Raw genomic sequence first — 12,574 nt, 5'->3', positions numbered from 1 at the left:
AGTATTCAAGAACTGAAAGAAACTATTAAAAGGTCAAATATAAGAGTTATGGAGTCCCAGAAGGTGCAGAAAGAGAGACTGGGATTAGAGGTGTATTCAATGAAACAATAAGAGAAAATTTCCCTAGTTTGGTGAAAGAATTGGGAAACAATGTCCAGGAGGGGCACAGAACTCCCAGCAGACTTGACCAGCTGTGATCTTCACCCAACACATGATAATCAAGCTCTCTTCAATTGAACATAAGGAAAAGATCCTTAAATGTGCATGTGGAAAAGAATCAATTGACATATAAAGGAATGCCAATTAAACTCACAGGAGACCTCTCACAAAAACCCTACTAGCTAGAAGAGAATGGAGTGACATAGTCCAGATTCTAAAATCAAAAAAATTGTCAGTCCAGGATAAGGTTCCCAGCAAAGCTTTCCTTTGTCTTGGAAACAAAACTCTTCTACAGTAAAGCAAAGTCAAAAGAATTTGCCTCTTTCACACTTGCCCTACAAAGGATACTTCAAGATGCTCTCTTGGCAGACAAAAGGAATAGTAACCGCTAAAACCAAAGGCTGCTAATTTCTCTCCTACTTTCTCACTTGGACTCATTTTCTACTCACAGTTTCACTAAAAACCGCAATTCCCTGAGCCAATACTTCTGCTTGTGCCACAACTAATCAAGTTCTCACTTTTCATGTGTATGTGTACAAATATTAACTACAATCATAGTCATACCCACAAAAGGAATACATCCATTTTAAGCTACTCATTTATTTATTTGATTGCAAAGAGAAAGAGATAGAGGGAATTTTCCATCCAGTGATTCACTCTCCAAAATGGCTGCTCTAGCCACAGATGGACCAGGCAAAACCTGGATTCCACAGCAGCAACCTGGTCTCCCACAGGAGTGAGAAGGGTCCAAGTGCTTGGGCCGTCTTCCATTGACTTCTCAGCTGCATTTCCAAGAATCGGAAATGGAGGCAAAGCAGCATTCAAACAAGTATTCCCAAGGAGGATGCTGGTGTCACCAGTGGTGGCTTAACCTCCGGCACCACGGTGCCAGCCCCTTTTATCTTCAATTTGGACTTTGATCATTATAAATGAATGGGCTCGTTAATTGTGATTCATTGTTCTATAAACTGTAAAAGTGGTAGAATTCTCCATGAAGGACCAGGAACTGCTTGAAAATGACATCTTGGTGTGTCACCATTGTGTTGAGTGGAACTGCAGCAGAAGGGTTCTTTTTGTCATCCCTTAAATATGTGTCTCTCCGTCTGCTCCAGCAGAAGGTGCAGAACGTCCATTGCTGCTTAAGGATTCTAAGTTTGCATCATCCAAAGCCTTCTTTCCATTTTCTGTTGACTTGGTACTTTTTCCTTTAACTGTTTTCTTCATGACAGAAATGAGCACAACGTATAAAATAAGTGCTAGGGATTTTAAGAATGTAGACAAGCCCAGAAATCTGTTTCTGTGAGAAGAGATTTTTGAAAAAAAAAAAAAAGTAGATGATCATTTTGAATTCTGTTGCATATTTACAATCTTTCTGGTAGCAGCAAATGTAAAAACAGAGAAACAAAACAGAAGTATAAATCAAAAGCAATAAGGTAGTCATTGTTTTTAGATTAGTTTTGAATTAATTTGAAATGTTTATGAAACCTTGGAAATTCCTCAACTCCAATTGGCTCAGCCTTCCTCATACAGGAAGAAAAACACTCATCTCCAACTTCCTCAAGCCTTCCTATCCAGTTCACCGGGTGGGACGGGAACCGAGAAATCTGCTTAAAGTTCATAGCCAAGAGGCCCCATCTAAAAGACAGAGAATTGATCCTTTTGCACTTTCTACCACATTAGAAAGGCTTTCAGAGGGTAATTTACCTAATACATTATTTCTGGCTCTCAAAAAAAAAAAAACAGTTACAAAGCATACAAAAAGAAGGGAGAAAAACCGTAATTTAAAACATAATTGCAGAGAATAAGCAAGCCTCAAGAACTAGAGTTAGGACATATCATGGAAGTTGACATGATCAGAATGGAAATTTAACTGTTATTAACATGCTACGGTGTTAATGGACCAAGTAGATAGCATAGATGACCTGGTGAGTGATGGAAGCAGAGAAACAGACATTCTATGAAGCAACATAGGGATCAAAACTTCTGGGACAGAAATGAAAGATACTTTGATGATTTTAGTACAGAGAACACAGCTGAAGAAAGGGTCTCTTAATTTGAGGTTATCACAAATGAAACCTCCCAAACTGTAAAGCAAAGACAGAAAAAAAATGGCAAACAACACATTCAGTAACTGCAGGACCAGTGTAAAAGTCTGAGACAGAGGGGAAATGTAGAGAGAGAGACAGAGAAGGAAGAAAAGAAAGAAAGAAAGATGAAGAAAAGAAAAAGGAAGGGAAGTGGGGAAAGGACAGAATGAAGAAAAAAAGGAAAGAAGCAAGAGAGAGAGAGAGAGAGAGAGAGAGAGAGAGAGTAAACAAAACAGGCAGGGAAAGGAAGGATGGGCTGGAGTGGTTGGAAAGGAAGGAAAGTGAAAGAGAAGAGTATTTTGAGACATAAGTCAGTGTCATCCACTAAACTACCCCCAATGAATGAAACTCAAAGATCAAGTCAGGAAAATGTCAGAAAAATTGTAACAATTATAAGCAAAATTGTAAAACTCAAAGATTAAAAGTAATCCCAAAATAAGCCAGAAGGGAAGAAAAATTTATTTTAGTATTAAAAAAAAACTACATTGGCTACTTTTCATCAATTTTGCCATCAAGAAGAGAATGGTATGAACTATTTTAAGTGTTTAAAGCAAAACCCATCAACCCTAAATCCTGCACCTTGTGAGATTTTCCTTCAACAGTGGAGTAGAATGAGGAATATTCCAAACACAAAGTCAGATTCTGTCTAGAGACTCGTCTTGTAAGAAATATTGGAAGAAATTCTTCAGAAAGAAAATATAAACTACAGATCAACTCAACTAAAGATCACTCAAACTATAGTTTTTAAGGATTATGATGGTGTGAAAGCAGCAGGCAGTTAGTGGAATCCACATTACAAACTTTGCATTTTGATCTCCTAGGCTCCCAAGGTGGAGTGTGCTGCTCTATTGTGATACTAGATAACAGGACAGAGCTGCAGGGGGTGGCATTTACGTACTCTTGGGGATAAAAAGTGGACTCTGAGCAGTGAACTGAGCTGCCATAATTTTTAGAATACTATGTTTTACATTTTCATGTCCTTTCATGTCTAGTAAAACTGTGTGTTCAACACTTTGTTCTAAAAGCAGCTGTTAGATGCTTTTGTCCCATCACAGACTCACATGAAGTATTCTAGATTAGCTAAAGCAGGTGAGGCTATGCCTTAAAGTTCAATGAGTTCCATGCATTAAATGCATTCTCAGCCTTAACTGGGATTAGCATGACATGACCGTATGAGTAGGGTTTTGGAAACAAAAAGATTTGAATGCAAATCCAGGACTTCAGATTTATTAGTTGTGTTATTTTGATTGTCACTATCTTTGAAAATGGTTCCCTCACATTCTAGTAAAAAGGAAAACGTATGTGTTCTATCATTGACGATAGTCAAAATGAGTTATCAGATGGTCTAACATAAGTTTGAATATAGTGTCCTTTAAATCATGGCTGTAACTATTATCAGATTGAAAATGATACTCTTTAGGAATTAATACAGCTAGGAGAAGAATCAATGAATGAGATGCTGATGGCAACTTACCCAAATAACACAGAGTTATATAACCGACAAGTTCCTCTGGCACCACAGCTGGTGACGGACCACTTTAAGCAAGTTCTATCAATCAGAGCCCCAAAGTATACTGGAGCTGGAATCCCTCCTGAAATGTGAGGTGACAGGATATCAATCCAAGGAACACGTCTCAACTATAATTGGGTGATATTTCACATTGATAAATTTTGCATTCAGTAAAAGTTGAAAATATTGGGAGACATTTGCATCACTGATTAGCACATGTAACCAAGAATCTCAAAGTCTCAAACCTGATAGGAATAAGCTTGCGAACCACCTGCCATCCTTATAAATGGATGATAACACAGATATGACTCTGGACTGTGACAGATTGTCGTTAACTACTAGAATCAACAGAGTAATTTTTACGTTCTGTCTCCTTTTACTGTCACTGGCCATAAAAATGGAAATGATGTCTACTTATTCTCTTCGTAATTTGAAATTAATTGCACACATTAGTCAGTCAGTATTGATAACTATTTCCCAAGTCCACAATTTCCACATTTGTCGTACCTAGTGTCCGAATCATCAGTGAGTGGAAACCCATTGCAAGTGACTTCAATTCAGGCTGAACAACTCTGCAATCAAACAAAAGCAAAAAGACACATCAGCACTTTTAAAACAACAAACTGAGCTCAAGTTAAAATATTTCTCAGTGTTCTCTTCCTGAAGACTGAATGAAATCCCTGAAGTGATGGGCCCAGATTTTTACAAGTTGGGTTCAGAAAGTTTGTGGAAAAATGCAATTAGAAAGTAATTTTTAAGAAAAAAGATTTTTAATTCATGTATTGCTTTCTGTAACATTTTGTTTTTATGAAGTTTTGAAGTATTGCCAATATAAATCAATTTCAAATATTTTATACTAAAATAAGCTTTACTTTAAAACACATTTTCTACGTTAAAAATTGACTTATTTATTTGAAAGCAGGGTTGCAGAGAGGGTGATGAGGGAGGGAAGGAGTGGGAGACAGATATACCAAGAAAATGATCGAATCTTCCATCTGCTGCTTTTCTCCCCAAATGATCACAACGACATGGGCCGGACTAGGGGAAGCCTTGAGCCTCAAGTGCAGACACGCATTCTTTGCAGGGTTTTGGACCCAAGCTCTTGCACAGTCTTCCTATGTTTTCCCAGGCTTTTAGTAGGGAACTCGTTCAGAAGTGGAGGATCCAGGACTCAAACCACGGATCCTTTGGGATGATGGCATGCCAGGGGCAGCTTAGCCAATAGTGCAAGCTCCTGTGTGAGTTCTTTGAAGTTCAGTTATATAAAGTTACATTTAATTAATTTCAAAAAGCAAACACCTGAGTGATAATTACAAGTCACTTAATTCTTCAATGCATTGTGGTTTTGACAAAGTCTAACAAACATGATTGTTTTGAAGTCTGAGAAAAATTCTGTGAGAGGATTTAGAATAGATTTGGATGTGCCTATAAAGACAATGAAATTGTGTGGTCTCAGTAGTCAACATAATCTATATGAAAACAGAAGAAACTCTTATCTGTGCATAGTATTTATAAGCTTCTTTTTTTCCATCACGTTCTATCAGTGATGTTAGCAGAAGTTTCTTCACTAAAATATTTCAAAAATGATATAATGCAAAGGGCTCAGAAGAAGTGTGTGCATTCCAGAACTTTTCTTCTTTAAATTCTTATTTTTCATGACACAGTTCCTTCCACTCAGGGATTTCCCTTCCACACTCTTCCTCGCCTCCCTCCCATTGCCTCCCCCACACTGTGACAACAGTACAGTCCTTCAACAAGTCAGACTTAGGCTCCAGATTTTAGAGAGCACGTAAGTGTCTTTGCTTGGAAACCCATTCACTCCTGCAGAGTGATTTCCACAATTCTGTTTTTCATATTTAAAATCTATTTTACTTGCTTGTGAAAGAGAAAGCAAGGTAAGAGAGTGAGTGAGTGAGCGAGAGAGAGAGGAGGTTTCTGTTCACTGGCTCACTTCCCAAATGCCCACACGAGTCCTCAGTTCACACAGGGGCTCTCACGTGAGTACCAGGGCTGTAACCTCTTGGACTGTCAGCTAGGCATCAGCAAGAAGCTAGAACTGGAAGTGGAGGGAGTGCTGGAACCCAGTCACTCCAATGTGAGATGCAATCAGTGCAGGCAGCAAGTTAACAGCAGTGTCAAACACCTGTCCTGCACTTCTATTTATTTATTTATTTGTGCCAAGTGAGCTGATGACAGCACCATTCCCGTGACAGCACAATGTACATCAGGTAAAACTGACAGCACTGGAGTGGCTTGGCCAGAATACAGAAGCGAAGGAGACTCAAAATCCTATCTAGATTAAAATACCAAATTAACAGATACAAAATATTTTTTGCTTTGAATTATGATTGGTTTTATTTCCTAAGACATGTCTCCTGGGCAATGTCATGCATGGTAGCTCTTGTTTTACTTTTTAGGGTTTCACATGATGTAGTTTTGTAGGTATAAGGATACTCTCCTTTCCTTTCCCTTCCTTTCTCCACATTTCTTCTCCCACCTTTTCCAGCCATACTGTTACAGTAGTATAGTCCTTTAGTAACAGTTACAAGGTTAACATTCTGCTGTTAAGTGCATTGTAGGTATAGAGAAAGTATAGACAAAGTATAGACAGTAACATAGTGTCAAGGTGCATTAGGTTCCCAAGTGTTTTCTTTCAATGAAAATCCATAGATTTTGCGCTGACATGCCCATTAGGACACAAGACCATCCAACATCTAGGCCTCTTTAAATATCACACAGATTCCACCACATTTGAGGAAACTGTCAAGCATTCTGGTGCCAGTATTCTTCATAAGAGGACACGGTACATTATCAAGATCTCATAATGAAGAGAGTCAGAGGCAAAATTACTGCTCACTGTGGCACTGAAGTATCACAGCCATCCTAAAGAAAAGGCATTCCTAGATAATCAGACGTCATGGAAAAACACCGCAAGGTCTGTTTGCAGTGCAATCTATGGGAAAATCCTTTAAAAGTTGTACCTACCCAACAATCAGCAGGATAAATGCAGGGCCTGCACAGGCCGCGCAAAAACTACTAAGAACCTGCATAGCCAAGTAAATGTGGTACTTCCTTGTGCAGTCAGCGCCCCGTGGGCATTCCCCCAAGGAGGCTGAGAAGTTCCTCTTCTGGAGACCAGCTTCTTCCACACAAGTACAGTTGTGAAACACCTGAAAAATGTTTTGAAATCTTTTAGAGCACACTCCTTCAAATGTCAGGACGATAAATACCTTCCCTTTATATGTAAGGAGGTACCATGAGAACAAATTACAATGTTTGCATTTAAGGAAATTCTAAAAATACAGGTGCTTAAGACTTGAGCAAAAAAAAAATTTGGATTCCTTTCTAAATAAGAAATTGTCATTTATTTTTTACTTTTCATTTATTTTTAATTTTAAGATTAGAAAAATAAAGCAATTAATCTCAGGATTTCTGTATATACTTTTAACATAAAGCTGTCTAATATTCCCTCGGATCTACAAAGCCCGAGGATAATCGGTAAGAGTGCTGGAGAAATTGAATTTGAGAAAGAATTTTAATCTGCATTTTCTTGTTTTATCAAGCTTTTAATTTCTACAATAGAAATACTACGAGGATATCATTTATGTGCAAGCTTAAGGCCAATAACAGACTGATACCAGAAGAATTATTATTTTAAAAAGATATTTTACTCATTCATTCATTAATCCATTGTAACTGAATATGAAAAGCTCCAAACTTCCATTGTGATATGCAAGAAAGTAAAATAAAATTATCTGCTGGGAAGCTGTGTCTTCCTACCCTTATTCTAAAATCTGGTAATGTAAAAAGAAATAAAAAAAATAATGTGCCTTTTAGAAGGAACTATGTTCCAGGATCACCATGTTGCCTAGTTTTGAGGCAGATGTCCAGTTTATTGAGACATGCCACCTAAAACAGGAGGAAAGAATTGGAGAACAAGAAAAACCATCATTTAGAAACCCCTAATGAAAAGAATAATTGAAGAATCAAGTAGGCAAAGATCATTAATGAATGCTAAAGGCCATTTGGGTGAGTTGTAAGGAACTACACTCAAACTCTGCACGATGTCTACCCCACAGGCTATTACCTCGACTCAAGGAGCTGAGGGGAATTACAGAAAAAAGACACTCAAAGCATAGGCAAAGACCAAATAAACAAATGGGACTACATCAAAGCGAAAAGCTTCTGTACAGCAAAGGAAACAATTAACAAAGTGAAGAAGCAACCAACTGAATGGGAGAAAATTTTTGCACCGTATACAACCGATAAGGGAATAATATCCAGGATTTACAAAGAGCTTCAGAATCCCAGAAACACTAAAAATCCAACAAGCAAGAATTTGTTAAAATGGGCAAAGGAAATGAACAGATATTTTTCAAAACATCAAATTCAAATGGCTAACAGACATGTGAAAAGATGCTCAGGCTCCCTAGCTATCAGGGAGATACAAATGAAAACCATGCTGAGGTACCATCTAACTCCAGTGAAACTGGCCTACATTCAAAACTCTACTACCACCACCAGCTGGCACTGATATGGGAGAAAGGTGCCCTCCTTAACTGCTGGTAGGTGTGTAGGCTAGCAAAACCACTATCGAAATCATTATGGAGAGTGTTTAGAGAATTGTAAATAAACCTGCCATATGACTTAACTATCCTGGTCCTAGAAATATACATAAAAGAAAGGAAAATTGCATTTGAGAAGGGGATCTGTAATCTTATATTTGCAGCAGCACAATCTATAATAGAAAAGACATGGAAGTAAGTATCATTTTAAAAAAATTATTTAAATTTTTAATTTGAAACAGAAAAAGAGATATCTTCCAATTGTTCACTCCTCTAAACACTGGCAACAGGTATTAATGGATCAGGCCAGGTAAAAACCGGTAGCTTAGAACTCAATCCAATTCTCTGATGTGGGTGGAGGGAAGATGGTACTTGTGCCACCACCTGCTGTCTCGTTGGGTTACATGAGAATGAAACTGGATTGGAAGCAGAGAAGCCACAGCCTGACCACGTACCCTGAATATGGGTTATGCTAATCCTTAGTGGTGACCCAACTGCTGTTCTAGACATCTAGTCACAAAGAACATTACGTTAAGAAGAGATGGCTGATGACCCATGGAAATAAAAGCAGGGTAATCCCATGCTAAACTCAAGTTAAAAAGTAATGGTGTGCCAAGCATGATTTTATAGTAAAATTGTGCTTATACAAATCACAATCATCACAATGACAAATTCTTAGAAGATCTTAGATTCAGTAAGCAATTGCTGTAATCTCTGGCTTTCCTAAAGTGGAGGGGAAAGCAGAGATGGATACTCACAGTTGGCTTTGTGTGGCCACTGAAGGATTTGCAGCCTGCGAGACAGGGGGATGTGTATGTTACTCCATTGCTGCCACAGACAGGTTCCCATTGACTTTTGTCACAGTTGCAATCTGAGTTGCAATGGGAGAGTGGCACATCTAGATGAGATGTCACTGGATAATTTCTGGAATTAGATGACAGACATGTATCCAAAAAAAAAAAAAAAAAAGAGGACAGGGAGTTAAGAACAGGAAAATGACAGTAGGGGAAAGAAGAGAAAGGGCCAATGTTCTAACAAGGCAAGAAATTTTTTTGTGATGATACTGAAACAGTCATATTTTTGTTAATTCTCCATCTGTCCTAAGACATGACTTATGACCAAGAAAAAGTAAAAACTTTAAAAAAGCTCCTAAAGAGAGTAAGGTTTAGATGTCTTTGTGATCTTAACAAGAAATGTCATACAAGATAAAACACTTCATTTTTCTGACACTTGATAACTGTTTTCAGTAAAGTAATGGCATTAAACCGAGATTCCTTCAGCACTCTATAAAGTCATGTGACTGTCAGTGTTATTATTAGAGAGGAGTGAATTTTAAAATCTACATTTTGCCTGTGTAAGAAATAAATACACTCAAATCAGAACTTCTAAGGATTAAGCTTAGAAAATAAAGAATGTGGGTGCATGTTTGAGTTCAATAGCCTCAGTGCCCAGCCAGCTCCCTGTTAATATGCCAAGGAAAGCAGATGAAGGTGGCCAAAGTCTTGGCCTGATTTAGCCCAGCCATTGTAGCCTTTTGAGTAGTGAATATTCAGATGGAAAATCTTTCCCCCGTCCCCTCCTCTTTTCCTCTCTTCTTTTCTTTCTCTCCCTCACCTTTCCTCATTTTCTCTCCTCTCCCTCTCCTTTCCCCTATGCTTTCTTCCCTCCACTCCTCTCACTCTTTCACCATCTTCTTTCCTCTCCTTTCTTCCATCCCCTTTCTCTTCTCTTTCTCCCCTCTCCTCCCTCCTCTTTCTCTCCGCCTCTCCTATTCTTTCTTCTCATGCGACCTCCTTCTCTCTTCTCTCTCCCTCAATTTTTATATCCTTCTCTCCTTCTTTTCTTCTGTGTAATTCTGCCTTTCACATACATTTTAAAGAAAGCCTGTTATTAGATCTAATGGCATGGAGCAGGATCAGTGTTTGGAGTCACTGTGTGATTTCAAGGAACATGAGAAGACTGGAGCACCAGATCGCTAGGGTTCTTAGACCTCTGAATCTCAGCACGTCAGGTGCACTGTATGATTTATGAAATTTATGTATTGATGGTGGAATGGAAATGCTCAACTGACACGATAAGGAGCACAGGACACTAACTGAAGATTAGCTAGGCTACTCCTAAAACTAGGAAAATGTTTAGACAAGAAAACATGGACAGATGACAAGCTGAAATCAATATTGCACAAAATCCTGCGCTGGAAAGCTCAGAACAATAAGCAGTATGGGCTTATGTGGTCACTAAGCTGATGCAAGGGTCTTTGCTGGTGGCTTGAACATGAAAATTCATAATCTTAAGCAGTTGGTATATTAGGAGACAATAAAGTGGCTAGTAACAACTTTTGCTGTGGGTTAGGATTTGGCACAGTTGTTAAGATATCACATAGAATGCATGCCTGCAGCCCATAAGGGAGTGACTGGATTTGATTTCTGGTTCCACTCTGTAATGTAGCTTCCTTCTAATGAGGACCCTAAGATACAGCAGATTAGAAGTCTCTTCGGTCTGGTCTGAATCAGCCCTGGCTAATGTATGCATTTGAGGAGTAATGCTAAGATAAAATATTAGACCATTGATAAAGCAATAAATACAAACCCATCATAGGTCAAGGTTAGGCCAGCCACTGGTTTGTTCTCACAGATTAGCGCAAACTGTGATAGAAAAAATAAGAAAGACAATACAGAGGTAGAGAATGAAAATTTGGCAATTCCAACCAGGGTAAACTTGAATTTTTTGATGATATATCCTCCTGTAAACATCCCAGTTGCAAGAGTAGGTATGGTTACGAGTCCTAGAAATAAGTAAAGAGAAAAACATTGTAAATATATAAATATGACTTTCTTCACATAGTTTTACATATGAGCCAAAGTATGTATCAACCAACTTTCCCCAATTTTGGTTCTACTTAGCTAGAGGGGTAATAGGCCTGGATGGGTTTAAGGAACAAGGGTAATAGATGGGAGAATAGAAAAAATTATTCGTCCCTCCCAATGATGAGGACCTGAATCCTTAGTAACAAGAGCAATAAAACTGAATCTGAAATAGTTTATTTCCCAAAGGATGATTTCTCTAAGGTATTCCCCCTTCTTATCCTGGAAATATATAACAAACCACAATCTTTATGTTTGAGACTTCATTCCATCATTTAAAATTCTTTTTTCTTTTTTTTTTCTTCCAAAATGAGGCACTCCAAACACAAAGAAAACACTCCAATTTGCTCAGAATGTTAAACACTTGAACATTCAATGTCTCTTCCTTTTTTACCAAAACATACATAAAAGATTACTTCCAAAAGTTCATTTAAAAAAATAGGATTTTTCGCGCCAGGCATGATAGCATAGTGGTTTAAGTCCTCGCCTTGCTTGCGCTGGAATCTCATATGCTCACTGTTTCTAACTCCAGTGGCCCTGCCCCCATTCAGCTCCCTGCCTATGGCCTGGGAAAGCAGTAAAGACGGCCCAAAGCCTAGAGACTCTGCACCTTCATGGGAGACTCGAAAGAGCTCCTGGCTTCAGATAGTCACAACACTGGCCATTGCGGTCACTTGGGGAATGAACTGTCAGATGGAAGATCTTCCTCTCTGTCTCTCCTCCTCTCTGTATATCCAGTTTTCCAACAAAATAAATAAAGAAATCTTTAAAAGAAATAGGACTGTTTTTTGGTTTTAAAATGTTTTCAGTTAAAGATTTCACAAAGTGACGTAGATATCTCAAAATAAACAAGAACATAATCTTTTGGTAAAGAATTGCTGTTGCCCTGGTACAGATTTCTGAGTGAATGCTTGAAACTAAAATCATTTTACAACAATATTTCCAACACATTGGAGCTGTGAAAAGATTATAGGAGAAAATTTTCCCGTAATAAGTACATCTCAACATGCTATAGAAAAGATACTGTAACCAAAAACACTGTCATGACATGGTTTTTAAAGAATATGCTTAATTTGACTATTTCCTTCTCCTTTTGTAAGTATCAATGCCATAACTATTTGTAAGTAGCTCAGTTCTGATTACAAATCAATGAATTACAGAATTATAATGATGACATTGCACAGGTTTGTGTGATCATCTGTAATACGCACATATCATACAAGCATTTTTCATTGTTACTTAAGTTTTCCTTTAGGAACTCAGCTGACTTGAGCTACAACTTGGAATGCAGAGGAATGAGGATATTGCAATGCTGACAAATTTGAGAAGATTTTGGAAAAATACATAAAAATTATAGCTACTAAAATATGTGAAACTGCATTTACAATA

The 12,574-nt window shown here is 38.0% G+C and overlaps 1 protein-coding gene across 1 annotated transcript in view; it reads right to left on the bottom strand.

Moving 5' to 3' along the window:
- Positions 1-1,079: 1,079 nt before the first annotated feature.
- The window catches only part of LOC121147689 (solute carrier organic anion transporter family member 1B3-like), a 32,904-nt gene continuing 21,409 nt past the window's right edge, over positions 1,080-12,574 (bottom strand). Inside the window, exons 10-15 of the mRNA XM_040967584.1 lie at positions 10,911-11,106; positions 9,080-9,245; positions 6,742-6,926; positions 4,264-4,328; positions 3,721-3,838; positions 1,080-1,456 (exon numbers count right to left, since the gene is read on the bottom strand). Coding sequence (XP_040823518.1) covers positions 1,243-1,456; positions 3,721-3,838; positions 4,264-4,328; positions 6,742-6,926; positions 9,080-9,245; positions 10,911-11,106 — 944 coding nt within the window. The 3' untranslated portion in view covers positions 1,080-1,242. The remainder of the gene's footprint in view (positions 1,457-3,720; positions 3,839-4,263; positions 4,329-6,741; positions 6,927-9,079; positions 9,246-10,910; positions 11,107-12,574) is intronic.

The sequence above is a fragment of the Ochotona curzoniae genome, unplaced genomic scaffold (assembly GCF_017591425.1).
Source record: "Ochotona curzoniae isolate NIBS_2020 unplaced genomic scaffold, NIBS_Ocur_1.0 contig_1482, whole genome shotgun sequence".
NCBI lineage: Eukaryota > Metazoa > Chordata > Mammalia > Lagomorpha > Ochotonidae > Ochotona > Ochotona curzoniae.
This window is presented reverse-complemented; position numbering and strand designations above follow the sequence as displayed.